Source organism: Schistocerca piceifrons, chromosome 4 (genome assembly GCF_021461385.2).
Source record: "Schistocerca piceifrons isolate TAMUIC-IGC-003096 chromosome 4, iqSchPice1.1, whole genome shotgun sequence".
Taxonomy (NCBI): domain Eukaryota; kingdom Metazoa; phylum Arthropoda; class Insecta; order Orthoptera; family Acrididae; genus Schistocerca; species Schistocerca piceifrons.
In genome coordinates this window covers 402,005,495-402,026,840 of record NC_060141.1, presented here as the reverse complement: position 1 = coordinate 402,026,840, position 21,346 = coordinate 402,005,495, and the positions used below count along the sequence as shown (strand labels likewise).

The 21,346-nt window shown below is 45.1% G+C and overlaps 1 protein-coding gene across 1 annotated transcript in view; it reads right to left on the bottom strand.

The window, feature by feature from the left end:
• LOC124795869 (hexokinase type 2-like) overlaps nucleotides 1-21,346 on the bottom strand; it is a 238,978-nt gene that overhangs the window by 206,484 nt on the left and 11,148 nt on the right. The window contains exon 3 of the mRNA XM_047259951.1: nucleotides 10,596-10,804. Within this exon, the coding sequence (XP_047115907.1) occupies nucleotides 10,596-10,804 (209 nt within the window). The remainder of the gene's footprint in view (nucleotides 1-10,595; nucleotides 10,805-21,346) is intronic.

Below are 21,346 nucleotides of genomic sequence, written 5' to 3'. Positions count from 1 at the left end.
GACCTCCAGAGCTGAAGTTGACATCTGGCGGCGAACGGATGACTCCTGCGAGCTGGAACAGACTTCCGGAATCGTCACCTACGAAGACTGAACATTCGGACACGGACCACGTCCGTCCTCAGATCCAAACTGCTTCCTAATGGATTCTGTCTGTCGCTGCCTGCACTTCACTATATCCGGCAGGAGGACGTTTTTTTTACCCTCGGTGGTAGCTTTTTGTTATTACTACCGCAGCATATTGCAGCGTAACTTAGCGTGCTGGCCTCACTTCCCCTTACTCAGCACTCTCCAGGCTTCGCTCTTCGCTCAGTCTGTGTGCGTCCTTGCGTCAGTCTGTTGGTAGACTGCTACTGTCAGCAAGGCTATCTGTGCTTGCCTACTTCGCAACGCCTCGGTCACCGGGGTGCCTCTGTTTTGCCATTCTCCACGGCGTGAAGCAACGCTTACTACACGTGGCCGAGACAGTCCCACAGTGCTCAGAGCCATTTGAACCATTTGAATTAGAGATCAGAAATGTAGCCGTTGAGCGCCCGTAAACACCCAGATCAGAAATGGAGCAAGTAAAAGTCTAATGTTGAGGGCTGCATACATTAGAAATCAAGGCGCCGCTGTTATGTCAGTGCCATACCAGCTTCTTTCCTTCTCTCTGTAGTTCCGAGAGTACGAATCTCAGAACGGTGGCACTACAGTCCTTTCCTATTCCTCGACTCGTTTCCTACGTCTAAAGCCGTAACGTAGCACGGAAGGAAGTTGAGCGCACGATCTTGCCGTTGTAAAGTGTCACTGACAGGACGAAAATAAGCGAACCTCTAACGACGGTGTGTTTTCTGGGACTGTGAAGAGAGCAAGACGAAAATTAAATGATACAATGTATACAACTGATAATGTGCTCCATAAGAGGAAGCGTGATGTCTGGAAGAACTTTCATGCTAAAAGTCCTCACCTCAGACGAAAAACATACAAACAGACGAGAAACATCACTTGCAATGCCACTGTTATATCACTACGATCAAAAGGCGCGCTATTTGTGTATTCTTTTGGGCACGGCGATTTACGTTTTTGGGCTAACAGCGTGTGATGTAGCTTGTCCTTCATTTCTGCAACTGTTTCGAAGAAAGCTGTAAATTTATTTTAATAGTTAATAACAATTAAGAGTACTCAGTTCACCTCTATGTCCTGTTTCCCTGTACTGTCGTCGCAGACTCGGTAACGTGTCGAAACTGTTAGTCAACATAATTGCTAGACAATCTCTTACTAACTTATAAATATTGAATAACTCCACAGCTGCCTTCGAAAACGTTTTGTATATGTACATACGTACATACCTACATACGTGAAAATGCAGATATTTGCAATTTCGTTGTTGCATTGCATAGCTGGAGTCGGCCCGAACAAGTCCTGCTCCTCACGTCTTTCATGCGACGCCCAGCATCGAGGGGAAGCGTCAGTTTGCTTCCCTTTACCAACAAAATTATTTTTAATGCGGGGTTTTTGCGTTCCAATTCAGTATAGCGGTCCCAGTGCGATATTCGTTTTTCCGATACGTATTAACAGTGACAGTGAACCTCGAATTTTGAGTGCACTGGCTCGCGCTGACTGCTACCGCCGTGCTGAAACGCTCTGCTTGTTTATTCATCATGTTTCACTGTCCCTGTTAATGCATATGGGAAGAACGAATGGCGCACTAGACTAATCTAGGACCGCTATACCTAAGTGGTACGCAAAATTGCGCTTTAACCACCATTTTGTTGGTAAATGGAAGCAAACTGACACTTCCCCTCGATACTGGACGTCGCATGAAAGACGTGAGGAGCAGGACTTGTTTGTATTGACACCAACTACACATTTGCAAAAACGAAATTGCAAGTAACTGCCGAAACACAAGAGAAAATGCGCCTGACGACGCATAGGAGAGACACCCAGCATGACTGCTCGTCACGTACTTAATGCGACACTCAGTGTCATCAAAAAGCGTCGGTTTGCTTCCCATTCCTAACAAAATTATTTTTAAATCGGAAACTCTCATCCCTATTCGAGAGAGCGGCCCCAGCTCAACAGAGACAGTAGAACATGAAGAATAAGCAGCAGTCCGGCAATGACTGAGCAGCACGCATCTGCACGGCGGTAACAGTCAGTGCTGTGGCCACTAGAGTACTGTTAATACACTACTGGCCATTAAAAGTGCTACACCAAGAAGAAATGCAGGTGATAAAAACGAGTATTCGTTGGACAAATAATTTATACTAGAACTGATATGTGATTACATTTTCACGAAATTTGGGTGCATAGCTCCTGAGAAATCAGTACCCAGAACAACCACTTCTGGCCGTAATAATGGCCTTGGTAGCCTGGGCATTGAGTCAAACAGAGCTTGGATGGCGTGTACAGGTGCAACTGCCCATGCAGCTTCAACACGATGCCACAGTTCATCAAGAGTAGTGAATGGCGTATTGTGACGAGCCAGTTGCTCGGACACCATTGACCACACGTTTTCAATTGGTGAGAGATCTGGAGAATGTGCTGGCCAGGGGAGCAGTCGAACATTTTCTGTATCCAGAAAGGCCCGTACAGGACCTGAAACATGCGGTCGTGCATTATCCTGCTGAAATGTAGGGTTTTGCAGGGATCGAATGAAGGGTAGAGCCACGGTTCGTAACACATCTGAAATGTAACATCCACTGTTCAAAGTGCCATCAATGCGAACAAGAGGTGACCGAGATGTGTAACCAATGTCACTCCATACCATCATGCTGGGTGGATACGCCAGTATGGCGATGACGAATACACGCTTTCAATGTGCGTTCACCGCGATGTCGCCAAACACGGATGCGACCATCAGGATGCTGTAGACAGAACCCGGATTCATCCGAAAAAATGACGTTTTGCCATTCGTGCATCCAGGTTCGTCGTTGAGTACACCATCGTAGACGCTCCTGTCTGTGATGCAGCGTCAAGGGTAACTGCAGCCATGGTCTCCGAGCTGATAGTCCGTGCTGCTGCAAACGTCGTCGAACTGTTGGTGCAGATGGTTGTTGTCTTGGCAACGTCCCCATCTGTTGACTCAGGGATCGAGACGTGGCTGCACGATCCGTTACAGCCATGCGTATAAGATGGCTGTCATCTCGACTGCTAGTGATACGAGACCGTTGGGATCCAGCACGGCATTCCGTATTATCCTCCTGCTGAACCCACCGATTCCATATTCTGCTAACAATCATTGGATCTCGACCGATGCGAGCAGCAATCTCGCGATACGATAAACCGCAATCGCGATAGGCTATGGAAACGTGATGGTACGCATTTCTTTTCCTTACACGAGGTATTACAACAACGTTTCACCAGGCAACGCCGGTCAAATGCTGGTTGTGTATGAGAAATCGGTTGGAAACTTTCCTCGTGTCAGCACGTTGTAGGTGTCGCCACCGGCACCAACCTTGTGTGAATGCTCTGAAAAGGTAATCATTTGCATATCACAGCATCTTCTTCCTGTCGGTTAAATTTCGCATCTGTAGCACATCATCTTCATGGTGTAGCAATTTTAATGGCCAGTAGTGTGCGTATTGGAAAACCGAATATCGCACTGGTCTAATCTGGGACGACTCTGTCGAACTGAGACGTAAATTTCTGCTTTAAAAATCATTTTAATTTTAATGTAAAATAAACCGATGCTTTCTATCGACACTGGGCGTCACATGAAAGGCATGACGAGCATATGTTTGGACTGACTCCAGCTACACAATGCAAATATGAAATTGCAAATATCTGCTTAAACACTAGAGAAAATGCTCCTGATCACTCTTAGGAGAGACACCATAAATGGAACAATAATGTCTGCTATGTGATCATTCATTGTATTGATATATAACAATCATCATACCCAATGGTTGTGTGTGTAAAATTTTGTTAATGAGTTATGCTTTTCTACTGCTGCACTCACTCTGCTTTCTAAATTGCTACAGTTCACTTGTACCCGACAACAGCCTCAAGTGACGTGTTTCTGATTAAACGACAACTGCGGAGACAGGCGAGTCGAGTCTCCGAGTTGTAGTGGCACCACCGTTTAAGATAGGGTAAGGTTAGCTTCGGTGCAATATTTATGAGTGGACAACTTACAGCAAGTGCAGACCTGTTGACAATAAGTTGCACTACCAGCGATTGCAAAGTAGAATGGAGGCCACAGGGCTGTAGACCTGCTAGAAAGAGTAAACAAAGCGGATTGCATGGCGGAAGTTACAGGCAGATGGAGCCCACTGGCCTACCTAGGTGTTATGAGTACATGACTCGGAGCGGCGCGTAAGCAAAACAGAGGCTCACAGCCGTGTAAAAATGGGCGCCAGTTCACTAGCAAAGCATTCAAGTGTGGCAGCTCTCCTGGACAGTGTGGCGTGTCACACCACAGCCTACACACAGCAGCAGATGGGGTGCCAGTGTTCCAGTCCACGGCGGGCTGCCGGTTCGACCCTCTGAGGTCCGTAGCCAGCCAGCGGTGGGCCACTCCATGGCTCGCAACCGTGGGCAGACGTCTAGACTCCCAACATGTACTGGAGACATCCAGGGAAGGGGCCATAGATTCAGCAGCCGGATCGCAGGTCCTGTTGTAGTCGCGACCCAAGTCACTCTGGCGAGGACGAATGGCGCAGGCCACCTTGCAGTTGTCAATGGGCAGCGCTGAGGCAGTGCAGGACGAAGGCTGCTGAGTCGGCTGCTGGTTCAGCCCTGACGTCGTCATATCACCGCGGCCTTATAAGGCCTACACATTAGCAGAGCGCTTGATGGGTCACTGAGGTGGCATCCTCAACATTGCGGGACCCAGAGATGCAGACCGAGGGGAATGCGGCACTGTAGTTGGAAACAATAAATCACTTGTGAAGCTTGGACGAGTCTTAATACAGTGCCTTCTCCCTCTTCCCGTTACATTTGGTATTGCTGTTACATTCGGTGTCAGAAGTTGCTACTACAGAGTATACCGAGATGGTGAGTTTGGAGATCACGTCATGGGACTCGCTGATAAGTTTAAAGCGACTACAAGGAGCTCATTTCTGATCTCTATCAGCAATGCTCGACTGTCACTATCTGTCAGTACAAGGGGTTTTCCTGGTCTTGGTTTAGGTATGTTTGCTGCTTCACACTGCCCCTTCAAAATCACGTCGCCAACAGTCATCTTGAGCAGATTTAGAAAGGTTGAAATGTTCTTGATGGATTAATTACTCAGGTGACATCCAGTGACTAGTGTGCGCTCGAAGCCACTGAGTTCTCCTGACTGATCCATTCCGCTCTTACTGCCTCTCTACTGACAACACAGTGCTCCTTGCTTCCTCTTAGACTGGCGGGTTCAACTCTCGTAATATCTAGTGACTTAATTCCGCATTATATAGGGATGTCTGGGTAGCTTTAAACAGTGCATAATGAAGGGCAACCAGATATGCAAATCAACGTACGTAACTAACTAGTTTGGGCTTCCTGTAAGCAACATCGCTTCGTTTTTATACACTCTAAGACAAAAGAAAAACGGAGCACTATGAAGGAATTATCCGAATGGTACAGAATGTAGTAGATGTGATGTACCTGTACAGACAAACAAATGACTGAAATTTCTGAAAAAATGGATGATTTATTCAAGAGAAAGAGCTTCACAAATTGAGCAAGTCAATAATGCAAGCAGTTATTCGACTTTGCATTGATTGACAGAGTTGTTGGATGTACTCTTGAAGGACATCATGCCAAATTCTGTACCACTGACGACTTAGACCGTCAAAATTCCGAAATGGTTGGAGGGCCCTACCCATAATGCTCCAAGTGTTCTGAATTGGGGAGAGATTCGGCGACCTTGCAGGCCAAAGTAGGTTTTGGCAAGCACAAAGACAATCAGTAGAGCTTCTCGCCATGTGTGGGCGTGCATTATCTTGCTGAAATGTAAGCCCAGGATGGCTTGCCATGAAGGAAAACAGTACGGGTCGTAGAATATCGTCGACGCACCGCTTTGCTGTATGGGTTCTGCAGAAATGGCACCCCAGACCATCACTCATGGTTATCGAGCATTATGGCGGCTGACAGTCAGGTTGGTGATATGTGTCAGTTTAAATGAAATAATAGAAAGCAGCGACGCATCAGTGACTGTGGAGTGGAGGGCTGAGCGCAGTAAACATACAATGGCAGCAACATTCATTTATACTCATTCATACAGTCTATCATTATCCAAACCAAATAACATTTCCATCAGGATACAAGCATTCGAATTCCGATTAATGCGTAAGCTGTGATACAGAATTACATAATCACCTAAATCGGTCCTGTTCGCTCAGAATGACAACAATGATCACAACCAGGGAGTTGCGCACTGAATTGAAATGACAGACAATTTGAAATCCACTTCAGTTACCAAAACTGACAGTGGTAATGTGTATATGCCCAAAATGGAGTTGATAAAAAAATGAAATGATCATATAGCATTTTTGATTGGAATAACCCATCCGGGTTATTGGGCCGCCTGGTGCAGGACTTTTGATTGCCAATGATGAAATGATGAGGAGATAACACAACATCAAGTCCCCGAGCAGATTAAATTTCCTACCCGGCTGGGAATCGAACCCAGACCCCCGCATGGCATTAGCCACACTGACCACTGAGCTACGGAGATGGGCAGGGAGTTAATAGTAACGCGAGAAACTCGTTTAAAGCTCTAAATAACAAAACGTAGAAGCACAAATGTTAGACAATTCTAGTATTAAAAATCAAATTTCAGTTCCAAAATGATTAACATCTTTATACTAATGTCGTGTTGATACTAACCATAATGAATTGTTAGTCAAACTCTGTGAGCTTAAATGACTGAAAATTTTATATCAACTTAGTTTACCAGAGTTGACTAAGATAAGAAACTCATTTAAATCCATAAATAATAAAATCTAAATGACTGAAAATTTTAAATCAACCTCAGTTACCAAAACTGACTGAATCAAGAAATTCATCTAAACCAGTAAACAATAAAGCATAGAAACACCATTGTTAAATAACTTCAGTATTAAAAAAGTGATTTCAGTCACCAAAATAATTAATACCATGCATCCAAAGTGGCATTAGTAGTACTGATAATGAATTGTCAGTCAATTTAGATCAACTTCAATTACCAGAGTTGACTAAGACAAGAAACTCATCTAAACCCGTAATTAATAAAATTTAAATTACTGAAAATTTTAAATCAATTTCAGTTGCCAAAATTGATTTAGACAAGAAACTATCATTTAAAGCAGTAAATAATAAGATATAGAAATACCAACTTCGGTATTGAAAATAGAATCCAGTTTCCAAAATAATTAACCTTGGGAGTGAAAAATATTATATCCATATGGCGATAACAGCAAGACCAAAAACAGTCCCTTTAAACAACAGTAGTTAATCTTAAGAAAATTTGAACGCTCAGCGAACAACAATTTAAAAACTGGTAAAAGAAACAGGTAATTGGGCAGACAACCATCCACAAGGTACGGCCAAACACTTCGACAGCACAATGATGCACCAATACTGCCCCACGGTTAGAAAGGCCAGACAGATGCAGAGCACATATACAACGCACTAAGGTTGGGTATTAACGACCAATAATGTCCAGGATACCATCGAAAATTACAGTGATACAATCCCATGGGAGAACAAGTTATCACATGAGCTGTTTTAAGATACAGAACAAAATCAACATGCCCGGGAATGAATCGCACACAAACATCAGTAACGGCAGCTGCATTACATGACCCTTAACATAGACAAATGTAATATATTGCGAATACATAGAAAGAAGGATCCTTTATTGTATGATTATAGGATAGCGGAACAAACACTGGTAGCAGTTACTTCTGTAAAATATCTGGGAGTATGCGTGCGGAACGATTTGAAGTGGAACGATCATATAAAATTAATTGTTGGTAAAGCGGGTACCAGGTTGAGATTCATTGGGAGAGTCCTTAGAAAATGTAGTCCAGCAACGAAGGAGGTGGCTTACAAAACACTCGTTCGACCTATACTTGAGTATTGCTCATCAGTGTGGGATCCGTACCAGATCGGGTTGACGGAGGAGATAGAGAAGATCCAAAGAAGAGCGGCGCGTTTCGTCACAGGGTTATTTGGTAACCGTGATAGCGTTACGGAGATGTTTAGCAAACTCAAGTGGCAGACTCTGCAAGAGAGGCTCTCTGCATCGCGGTGTAGCTTGCTCGCCAGGTTTCGAGAGGGTGCGTTCCTGGATGAGGTATCGAATATATTGCTTCCCCCTACTTATACCTCCCGAGGAGATCACGAATGTAAAATTAGAGAGATTAGAGCGCGCACGGAGGCTTTCAGACAGTCGTTCTTCCCGCGAACCATACACGACTGGAACAGGAAAGGGAGGTAATGACAGTGGCACGTAAAGTGCCCTCCGCCACACACCGTTGGGTGGCTTGCGGAGTATAAATGTAGATGTAGATGTAGATGAACCACAACACAGCTATCACAGCTATAAGACGGACATACACGCGTCAAAAAAAGTTTTGCATCATCTCGGTTCCGAGAGTTCCAGAACCTGTACAGAAAATTAGAATAGAGATCAACATAATCATTTCCGCTTTTTTATTGCTCATGAAAATCACAAATTTCATGTTGTACCACCATACAGCGAGGCCTTCAGAGGTGGTGGCCCAGACTGCTGTATGCACCGGTACCCCTGATACCCAGTAGCACGTCCCCTTACATTGACGCATTCCTGTATTAGTCGTTGCATACTATCCACAAGTTCATCAAGACGCTGTTGGTCCAGATTGTCCCACTTCTCAATGGCGATTCGGTGTAGATACCTTAGAGTGGTTGGTGGGTCATGTCGTCCATAAACAGCCCTTTTCAATTGTCGTCTATGAAGACGAATGCCTCGCCAATATGCTGCCGATACGGTTGCACTATCATTCGGAGGATGGCATTCACGCATCGTACAGCCGTTACAGTGTCTTCCATGACCACCAGTGGCGGAAGTCGCCCCCACATAATACCACCCCAAAACAGCATGGAACCTCCACCTTGCTGCACTCGCTAGACGGTGTGTCTAAGTTGTTCAGCCTGACAGGGTTGCTTCCAAACACGTCTCCGACGATTGTGTGGTTGAAGTCATATGTGACACTCATCGCAGAAGAGAACGTGATGCCTATCCTGAACGGTCCATTCGACATGTTGTTGGACCCATCTGTACCGCGCTGCATGGTGTCGTGGTTGCAAAAATGAACTTCGCCATGGACGTCGCGAGTGAAGTTGCGCATCATGCAGCCTGTTCCACACAGTTTGAGTCGTAACACGACGTCCTGCGGCTGCACGAAAAGCATTATTCAACACGGTGGCGTTGTGTCAGGGTTCCTCCGACCCATAATCCGTAGATAGCGGTCATCTACTGCAGTAGCGGCCCGAGAGAGGCATATCATCGACAGTTCCTGTCTCTCTGTATCTCCTACATGTCCGAACAACATCGTTTTGGTTCACTCCGAGACACTGCAGACAACACGAGCCGTGTACCTCCTTCCTGGTGGAATGACTGGAACTGATCGGTTGTGGGACCCCCTCCATCTAATAGGCGCTGCTGATGCATTGTCGTTTACATCTTTGGGCAGGTTTAGTGACATCTCTGAAGCCGGCCGCTGTGGCAGAGCGGTTCTAGGCGCTTCAGTCTGGAACCGCGCGCTTGCTACGGTCGCAGGTTCGAATCCTGCCTCGGGCATGGATGTGTGTGATAGCCTTAGGTTAGTTAGGTTTAAGTATCTCTAAGTCTAGGGGACTGATGACCTCAGATGTAAAGTCCCATAGTGCTTAGAGCCATTTGAACATCTCTGAACAGTCAAAGGGACTTTATCTGTGATACAATATCCACAGTCAGCGTCTATCTTCAGGAGTTTTGGGAACCGGGGTGATGCAAAACTTTTTTAGATGTGTGTATAAACGCATGAGATACGAGAAAAGCTAACGAATCGCCCACAACACACCGATCCTCGTTAACTGTAGAGTAGTCCAACTAAACGGCACAGCGGCCATCCAATTAACGGTTGTGTGCAGCCAGTTCTGGCCGAAATAAACCTGGTGTTAAATGAGAATAACTCATCCAAATGATATTAAGTAACAAGAAAGTAATATTACACTTGACTTAAAGATATTGCATAAATCAATGTAGTTTACCTTTGCGTGGTATAATTGGATTAATCAGAGGTAAATGGTCCAAACTGATACAGACATCCTGATATTTACAACAATTTACTGTCACTGGGGCTTTTAAGGAATCAATGGACATTAAAATCTGGCTCTTGCTGCACCATGTAATCGTAAGTTACATACAAGTCATTGCCAACTAAATATATAATCATTTTAGGCTCTATCGGAACGGCAAGCAAGATACCAAATATTCATACTAACGGCCCTCTATTCCATCTCCAGAACACTTACATTCACTTCCAAAATTCACTGCGTTTTATTGAACAAAACTAGGTCGTTTGCAAACCTCAACATAACTTTCTTAGCTGCACTTAGTTGACAGAACCAGCACTCATAAAATGTAGAGGAGACGAAACAATCTCCTTCTAGCAGATCACTCTAACCTTTCTGCTGAAATCACTGGGGCGCGCTATGCCTGCTCTCATGTGCCTCGGCCTACTGAAGAAACACTCAAGAGCTGCTCGCAGAACAGCCTTCCCATCATAGACCACCCGGAAGAAGACGAGGCCTACTGTTGAAAGGTGTCCATTTCCAGCCCAAATCGCCAGCTTCGGGCCACCTCCCTGCTGCTGGAAAAGGCTGACAGACAGCGCTGCAGACCCACCAAAGTGCACAACGGAGAGACACCACAAAGCGGAATCGATACACCGCCGGCGACCGACAAAGCTTATTCTCCCCCACAGAAAACCGAAACGCACCTCTTTTCCTTTGACTAGGAGAGGAAGAGAGCTACCACCCTTCTTTTTTATTCTTCGACACGTGGACTCTTGAGGTCTTCCGCATCCAAATATTCCGGACAAACAGACTGACCAGATTAAAGACCTTTAAAACTCCACAGGGAGACTCAGAGTGAGATGACCATTTATTTGCGCACGTTTCCAGTTGTCACTAGTACCCTTCCGTGTTAACTTTTTCAGGAAGATGATCATTAATCGACCACTGACTGGCCAACGGTCCGGCCGGGATGGCCGAGCGGTTCTAGGCGCTACAGTCTGGAACCGCGCGATTGCTACGGTCGCAGGTTCGAATCCTGCCTCGGGCATGGATGTGTGTGATGTCCTTAGGTTGGTTAGGTTTAAGTAGTTCTAAGGTCTAGGGGACTGATGACCTTAGCAGTTAAGTCCCATAGTGCTCAGAGCCATTTGAACCATTTGAACTGGCCAATGGGGAGTTCAGGGGATAACTAAGCATCAAGGAAGCTGGAGTAGCTTTACTTGATTCATGACTAGCGGTATTGAGAGCCAAATTTAACCAGGGTAGTGACACATTTCCACTGAAAATTCTGGTAGAAGACAATAAGAGCGGATTTGAGGTTCCAATTGACCCTTTCTGTAAATGAGGGTTGCGAATAGTATGGTATAGTGATAGTATAACATATCGCATTCTCAGAACACAACTTCTTAAACTGTCGCGACACGAAGGTTTGGGCGTTATCACTTGCAAGTGGTCTCGGAGGACCAAAGATAGAAAATATGTCAGATATACGACGAATAGTTAAACTGGCCACAACGACGCTACTGGCAACAAGCCGTACAAAACGCGAGAAAGCATCAACAACGGCCGAGAAATAACGGTTGCCATTTCATAACGTTCCCGTTTCCGGCCTGAACTCTTCCGACGATACAACGGCCATCTGTCCGATGGAGCCTAAAACTTGATTCGTCTGAAAAGGCCACCTGTTGCCACTCGGAGGACGTCCAGTTGCGGTATCAGCGTGTAAATTCCAGCCTTTGTAGCCGATGAATAGCTGTTAGAATGTACGCATGAACTAGGGCTGCTGACAAAATATCGCTAAATCGCTACTTTCTCCAGAAAACATCGATATATATCTCCGAAGTATTTTCCCCTATTTTTCGATGTCTACATTTTTTTCACATATTTCGGAAAATATTTGAAATTGTTCTCTTGAAACTGTAGTAGGACATAATTTTACTTTCATTGTGTGAATGAGTCTTCCCACTTTTTGAGCTTTCATCACGTCCAATCTTTCTCTTTGACTGTGTAAAGCGAGTATACAGGGTGTTACAAAAAAGTACGGCCAAACTTTCAGGAAACATTCCTCACACACAAATAAAGAAAAGATGTTACGTGGACATGTGTCTGGAAACGCTTAATTTCCATGTTAGAGCTCATTTTAGTTTCGTCAGTACGTACTGTACTTCCTCGATTCACCGCCAGTTGGCCCAATTGAAGGAAGGTAATGTCGACTTCGGTGCCTGTGTTGACATGCGACTCATTGCTCTACAGTACTAGCATCAAGCACATCAGTACGTAGCATCAACAGGTTAGTGTTCATCACGAACGTGGTTTTGCAGTCAGTGCAATGTTTACAAATGCGGAGTTGGCAGATGCCCATTTGATGTATGGATTAGCACGGGGCAATAGCCGTGGTGCGGTACGTTTGTATCGAGACAGATTTCCAGAACGAAGGTGTCCCGACAGGAAGACGTTCGAAGCAATTGATCGGCGTCTTAGGGAGCACGGAGCATTCCAGCCTATGACTCGCGACTGGGAAGACCTAGAACGACGAGGACACCTGCAATGGACGAGGCAATTCTTCGTGCAGTTGACGATAACCCTAATGTCAACGTCAGAGAAGTTGCTGCTGTACAAGGTAACGTTGACCACGTCACTGTATGGAGAGTGCTACGGGAGAACCAGTTGTTTCCGTACCATGAACAGCGTGTGCAGGCACTACCAGCAGCTGATTGGCCTCCACGGGTACACTTCTGCGAATGGTTCATCCAACAATGTGTCAATCCTCATTTCAGTGCTAATGTTCTCTTTACGGATGAGGCTTCATTCCAACGTGATCAAATTGTAAATTTTCACAATCAACATATGTGGGCTGACGAGAATCCGCACGCAATTGTGCAATCACGTCATTAACACAGATTTTCTGAGAACGTTTGGGCAGGCATTGTTGGTGATGTCTCGATTGGGCCCCACGTTCGTTATCATGATTTCATACGGGATACTCTACCTGTGCTGCTAGAACATGTGTCTTTACAAGTACGACACAACATGTGGTTCATGCACGATGGAGCTCCTGCACATTTCAGTCGAAGTGTTCGTACGCTTCTCAACAACAGATTCGGTGACCGATGGATTGGTAGAGGCGGACCAATTCCATGGCCTCCACGCTCTCCTGTCCTCAACCCTCTTGACTTTCATTTATGGGAGCATTTGGAAGCTCTTGCGTCTACGCAACCCCGGTACCAAATGTAGAGACTCTTCGTGCTCGTATTGCGGACGGCTGTGATACAATACGCCATTCTCCAGGGCTGCATCAGCGCATCAGGGATTCCATGCGACGGAGGGTGGATGCATGTATCCTCGCTAACGGAGGACATTTTGAACATTTCCTGTAGCAAAGTGTTTGAAGTCACGCTGGTACGTTCTGTTGCTGTGTGTTTCCATTCCATGATTAATGTGATTTGAAGAGATGTAATAAAATGAGCTCTACAATGGAAAGTAAGCGTTTCCGGACACATGTCCACATAACATATTTTCTTTCTTTGTGTGCGAGGAATGTTTCCTGAAAGTTTGGCCGTACCTTTTTGTAACACCCTGTATGTGGCGACAAAAGAAGAATTCTGATTGCACTTGAGGGGGGGAGATAGAGGTGTGAATGGAATAAAAAGATTTCCGATGTGAAGAAACAGCACACCAAGGTGCTGTTTCTTCACATCGAAATGGTTCAAATGGCTCTGAGCACTATGGGACTTAACATCTATGGTCATCAGTCCCCTAGAACTTAGAACTACTTAAACCTAACTAACCTAAAGACAGCACACAACACCCAGCCATCACGAGGCAGAGAAAATCCCTGACCCCGCCGGGAATCGAACCCGGGAACCCGGGCGTGGGAAGCGAGAACGCTACCGCACGATCTTCACATCGACTTTCTTAAAAAACAACTGCTGGAAATGATGAACAAAGATCTGAATGACAAGATTGGTCGTGCGGTGCGCGGAGACTTGTGAGGGGAAGTGCTGACGTAATCGGCACACCGCGATGCCAACAGAAATTGGAATGTTTAGCTTCACCACGCAATGTTAACACGACAACTGCTAGGTCGATGGAGTTTGTAGAAATTGAAAAAGAGAAGTCGTCATGAAGAGTTACGGACAAATCCGATATGTGACGATATCGAACGGTGGACCCATCAGACATATTTTATTGTGCCACTTACATGTAGTTACCACTAGTGGCTAGTGTTGCTACCTCTGGATCACGGGGTTCCGGGTTCGATTCCCGGCCAGGTTGGGGATTTTCTCTGCCCGGGAACCGGGTGTTTCTGTTGTCCTCGTCATTTCATCATCATCCTCATCATTCGTGACAGTGAAAAAAAAAATGGAGTGTGAAAAAATTGGGGCTTTGTAGGGGCGCTGATGACCACGCAGTTGAGGCCCCCACAAACCTAACATCATCGCCAAGCGTGAACGTGCAACGTTTTCCTTTCCATTCTTGCTCTAAGGGGGACAGGCAGACCACTAGCTTGTTGATTTACAGAATATCTAATATTAAGTCAGTATTTATTTGTGCAGCTCTAAAACCTGCAGTATATTGACAATGTGCAACCACTATTTTTGTAGGCAGGTACATCGATACTTATCCGCCGATATATCGATACTTATATTGACAATTGAGATGGGAAAATGACATTCATTGTAAATATCGATATATCGGATTCCCGATATTTTTAAAAATATCAATACATAATTGAACTATGCGCCTGCTGCAGAGGCCCATACGCAGCACCGTTAGCTGAACGGTCGTTGAGCAGAAAGTGTTGGTAGCCCCTTGGTTGATCTGGGTGGTCAGTTGTTCAACAGTTGCACATCTGTTCGCCCGTACAAATCTCTGCAGTCGTTGTTTACCCTTGTCATCTATGGGCCGTGGTTCGACACAACTGCCTCGGCGCCAGTTTTAGATAGCGCCATTTTGCCAGACAGGGCATACTTTAATTGTGGCGGCGTGCAGAGAATCTACAAAATTAGCCATTTCAGAAATACGAGGGCCATTCAGAAAGTAACCTCCGGTTGATTTAAAAAAATACACCAAGTTAAATAAAAATATTTTAATATATACATCTTACAACTACATCTTTGCACTATTTTTCTACATAGTCTCCATAGCGATTGAGGCACTTCACAAGCTTTGAAATTCCTTCTGCATAAAAATCACCCGCTTGTGCCTGGAGCCAGCCTGTGACCGCATCTTTGAGCTCTTCATCGTCATCAAACCGCTGTGACCCGAGCCATTTCTTCAAATGCATGAAGAGGTGATAATCACTTGGCGCCAGGTCTGGGCTGTAAGGTGGATGGTTGATAACGTCCCACTTGAAGGACTCAAGAAGGGCCGTTGTTCTGCGAGCAGAGTGAGGATGGGCGTTATCGTGCAAAAAACGATACCGGAAGTCAGCGTACCACGGCGTTTGTTCTGTATAGCCCGTCGTAACTTTTTTATTGTTTCACAGTACACGTCTTGATTAATGGTCGTACCACGTTCCATGAATTCAACCAACAACACCCCTTTGGCATCCCAAAACACCGTTGTCATCAGTTTTCTGGCAGAAAAATCTTGCGAGGCTTTTCTTGGTTTGGTAGGCGAATTTGAATGTGCCCACATCTTTGATTGTTCTTTTGTCTCAGGGTTCACGTACTTAATCCAGGTTTCGTCACCGGTCACGATTCTGTTTAACAATGGTTCTCCTTCGTCCTCATAACGTGACAGAAAGTCTAATGCAGAGGCCATTCTTTGAGTTTTGTGGTGGTCGGTAAGAATTTTGGGCACCCATCGTGCACAGAACTTACGGTAACCCAATCTTGCTGTCACTATCTCGTACAAGAGAGTCTTAGAAATCTGTGGAAAACCAGTAGACAACTCCGACATTGAGAAACGTCGATTTTCACGAACTTTTGCATCAACTGTCTGAACGAGTTCGTCAGTCACCAATGATGGTCTACCACTCCTCTCTTCATCATGAACGTTTTCTCGTCCACTTTTAAATAAACGTACCCATTCACAGACAACTCCTTCACTCATAACACTTGGTCCGTACACGGCACAAAGCTCACGATGAATAGCTGCTGCAGAATATCCTTTGGCTGTAAAAAACCGTATGACAGCACGCACTTCACATTTGGCGGGGTTTTCTATTGCAGCACACATTTCAAACTGCCACAAAAACTAAACTAGCGCAGGTACGACGTTCACTCGACCACGGCTTGATGCCGACTGACCTGTTGAGTGCGTGAACGCACAGATGGCGTCGCTACTCCCCCCACAACCCGCACTGTGACCAATCGGAGGTTACTTTCTGAACCGCCCTCGTACTTCCACCCTTCGGACGTCAGATAAATCACTCCGTTTCTGCATAACAACGACTGCAGTATTTCCCCGTCCACCGACACGCTTTGTACTTGTATATCCTCCACTGATAGTGCTGCCACGTGCAGTCTGTGAGTGGTTATTGCACGCTGACGTCGAACATAGTCGGGTTGCATTAATGTAACTGGACCGTGTATAATTTCTTGCTGAGCGAGTAGAGCCTTATCGATATAGGCTTAGGTGGTAAACTACGTCATTTAGCCTGATGCAATATAAACACACAATACCATTTAACAGTAGCAAATATCCGCCCCTTAGGACGATCGAATTCGCCATGTCTGATTGTTGCATATATCGACACTTAGTTGCAATGTAATTTGTTGCTAACGATATTAATGAGCTGTTACGAGCATATCGCATAGTTAACCCCCGTAAAAGTGGCAATCACAATTTTAATTCTCTTTTTACGGATTCATTTTAAAATTATTCTAATAAACAGTTGTGAATTTTGGATACGTTCTTTCTTACCCTTCTAAGGGGTCGTTCTTTACATCCACATCAACATCTACATCAGTTCTCCGCAAGCCACCTGACAGTGTGTGGAGGAAGGTACTTCTAATCCCACTAACTTCTGACAATCACTTTCTCTCATTCCATAACAGCAAACTGCAATTTAGCCTGTTTATGTCTGGGTGTCAGAGTAGGTTTCTACAGTCATTTCTTAAATGCAAAATGTTTAACATGTGACAAAATTTGTCGTGCACATTTCGCAATTACTGGTAACTATAAATAAGCATTAAGCTGAGGGTAATAATGGTTCGTAGCCCTTGTTTTGCTCAAAAGTAACCGTTTAGATTCCTCAGATAATTTTTCGCTTTGCCCTTATTTTCCGTTCTGTCCATATCATGCGCCCCATCTAACGAGATTATCAGTCATTGTACTGCAACGGCTCAACTTCTTGGCGATGTGACGATTAGAGAATGGCCGGTCGGAGTGGCCGTGTGGTTCTGGGCGCTACAGTCTGGAACCGAGCGACCGCTACGGTCGCAGGTTCGAATCCTGCCTCGGGCATAGATGTGTGTGATGTCCTTAGGTTAGTTAGGTTTAATTAGTTCTTAGTTCTAGGCGACTGATGACCTCAGAAGTTAAGTCGCATAGTGCTCAGAGCCATTTGAACCATTTGATTAGAGAATCCCATTCCCTCGCATACACCAAATATTGCTTCCTCATCATATGATAACTGTTTTCGGCGTGGCGTCGTCACAATCGTGGTTTATGTATACAACACGCAGTGTCACTAACGGTGTCAGTTCCTTATCAGCCGGCCGAAGTGGCCGTGCGGTTAAAGGCGCTGCAGTCTGGAACCGCAAGACCGCTACGGCGCAGGTTCGAATCCTGCCTCGGGCATGGATGTTTGTGATGTCCTTAGGTTAGTTAGGTTTAACTAGTTCTAAGTTCTAGGGGACTAATGACCTCGGCAGTTGAGTCCCATAGTGCTCAGAGCCATTTGAGTTCCTTATCTGCAGCAACGGCACGTATGTACACACTAACGTCGCACGGCTGCCTTTGTACCGAGTTCTAACCTGTACCTCCTGAATTGGTGATATCTTGTTGTATACTGTACTACTGGCATAAAATGCGATATCATTTGACTGCATTTGCCGGTATACTATACTATTGTATATACACTGCACAACTATTTCAACCGACAGTGTTAATTCTTCTACAAATATCCATGGCTTTTTCCACTACTGTATACTTTATCTACTATTCGTTTTATGTGGTCATTCCACTTAATGTCGCTCCAGGTGGTTACTTCTTGACGTCTTGCTTTGATACTGTTTCCAGCTATTAGTCCTGTGCGAGCTGAAAAGAGTGATAAGAGAAGAGTGGGAGATAATTTCAATGCAAGGACTGTTGTTGTTGTTGTCTTCAGTCCTGAGACTGGTTTGATGCAGCTCTCCATGCTACTCTATCCTGTGCAAGCTTCTTCATCTCCCAGTACTTACTGCAACCTACATCCTTCTGAATCTGCTTAGTGTATTCATCTCTTGGTCTCCCTGTACGATTTTTACCCTCCACGCTGCCCTCCAATGCTAAATTTGTGATCCCTTGATGCCTCAGAACATGTCCTACCAACCGGTCCCTTCTTCTTGTCAAGTTGTGCCACAAACTCCTCTTCTCCCCAATTCTATTCAATACCTCCTCATTAGTTATGTGATCTACCCAGCTAATCTTCAGCATCCTTCTGTAGCACCACATTTCGAAAGCTTCTATTCTCTTCTTGTCCAAACTATTTATCGTCCACGTTTCACTTCCAGACATGGCTACACTCCATACAAATACTTTCAGAAACGACTTCCTGACACTTAAATCTATACTCGATGTTAACAAATTTCTCTTCTTCAGAAACGCTTTCCTTGCCATTGCCAGTCTACATTTTATATATATGCAAGGACTAAAAGTCCTAAAAAGTCAATGCCGAAGAGAGTTGTTGAGGTAATGAGGAAGAACGGAGCTTTGACAAAGTACTAGCAATGCAATAGCACAACAGGGCAGTGAGTGCCTTTATACCAACTTCTATCTAGTAAACACAAAAGCCTTATGTTGTTACTCGTGTTATGAAACAAACGATGTAATTCCGTCATGACTGTTTGTCTTATATGCGCCTGCAACATACACAATAAATTCTATAGATGCCGCTGCAGACAGTATACTATTACTTTCGCAGGGATCCTGTCTTTACACTGATTTCCACTACTGTGATACAGATAAATTTAACCAGTGGCCTTTGGCTACTAAATTTTAAGTTACCACGTTGTAAGTTGAATCTGTAATTTTATTTCATTTTGTGTTGGTTTATCACTTCGTATTTCCCTCATTTCTGAAGATGCTTACGTCTGTCGAGTGAAGCATGACGATAGATGAAAGCTGTATTCGATTTGTGGCTGCTCCACAATTTTCATTTCTAACGGTCGCTGTTCCTCCTGAAGGCAATGCGGACTGTCGCTGTTATGTCCAGCATTGTATTCCTAACTCATGAATAAGCTGGTGGGTCGAAGTTGAAGTCTCGTCATAGAGATTTTCAGACTTCTACTTCACGCTGGTAAAGCTGGATGGTTTGCCTAGGAGTTTCCTAATGTGTGTTTTTGTCGCGTACTGGTCGGCATCTGCTGTGATGCGAAGGATCTTTTTCCGCAGTTTTTGCAGTTTGTCCAGAGGAGAATTTTCTGCCATAAACCACACCTCTGATCCATACAGCATCGTCGGAAGGATGACATTCTTATACACTACTGGCCTTTAAAATTGCTACACCACGAAGATGACGTGCTACAGACGCGAAATTTAACCGACAGGAAGAAGATGCTTTGGTATGCAAATGATTAGCTTTTCAGAGCATTCACACAAGGTTGGCGCCGGTGGTGACACCTACAATGTGCTGACTGAGGAAAGTTTCCAACAGATTTCTCATACACAAACAGCAGTTGACCGGCGTTGCCTGGTGAAACGTTGTTGTGATGCCTCATATAAGGAGGAGAAATGCGTACCATCACGTTTCCTATCCTATTTTGATAAAGGTCGGATTGTAGCCTATCGCGATTGCTGTTTACCGTATCACGACATTGCTGCTCGCGTTGGTCGAGATCCAATGACTGTTAGCAGAATATGGAATCGGTGTGTTCAGGAGGGGTAATACGGAACGCCGTGTTGGATCCCAACAGCCACGGATCACTAGCAGTCGAGACGACAGGCATCTTATCCGCATGGCTGTAACGGATCGTGCAGCCACGTCTCGATCCCTGAGTCAACAGATGGGGGCGTTTGCAAGACAACAACCATCTGCACCAACAGTTCGACGACCTTTGCAGCAGCATGGACTATCAGCTCGGAGACCATGGCTACGGTTACCCTTGACGCTGCATCACAGACGGGAGCGCCTGCGATGGTGTACTCAAGGACCAACTTGTGTACGAATGGCAAAACGTCATTTTTTTCGGATGAATCCTGGTTCTGTTTACAGCATCATGATGGTCGCATCCGTGTTTGGCGACATCGCGGTGAACGCACATTGGAAGCGTGTATTCGTCATCGCCATACTGGCGTATCACCCGGTGTGATGGTATGTGGTGCCATTGGTTACACGTCTCGGTCACCTCTTGTTCGCATTGACGGCACTTTGAAAACTGTACGTTAAATTTCAGATGTGTTATGACCCGTGGCTCTACCCTTCATTCGATCCCTGCGAAACCCTACATTTCAGCAGGATAATGCACAACCGCATGTTGCAGGTCCTGTACGGGCCTTTCTGGATACAGAAAATGTTCGACTGCTGCCCTGGCCAACTCATTCTCCAGATCTCTCATCAATTGAAAACGTCTGGTCAACGGTGGCCGAGCAACTGACTCGTCACAAGACGCCAGTCACTACTCTTGATAAACTGTGGTATCGTGTTGAAGCTGCATGGGCAGCTGTACCTGTACACGCCATCCAAGCTCTGTTTGACTCAATGCCCAGGCGTATCAAGGCCGTTATTACGACCAGAGGTGGTTGTTCTGGGTACTGACTTCTCAGGATCTATGCACCCAAATTGCGTGAAAATGTAATCAAATGTCATTTCTAGCATAATATATTTGTCCAATGAATACCCGTTTATCATGTGCATTTCTTCTTGGTGTAGCAATTTTAATGGCCAGTAGTGTAGATTTTTAGCTTTATCTCTGTTAATAGCCCCCACCCCACCCTTAAGGAGAGGATAGAACTGATAGTAAGCAGCACACCTTTACTTCAGGCCCTATCT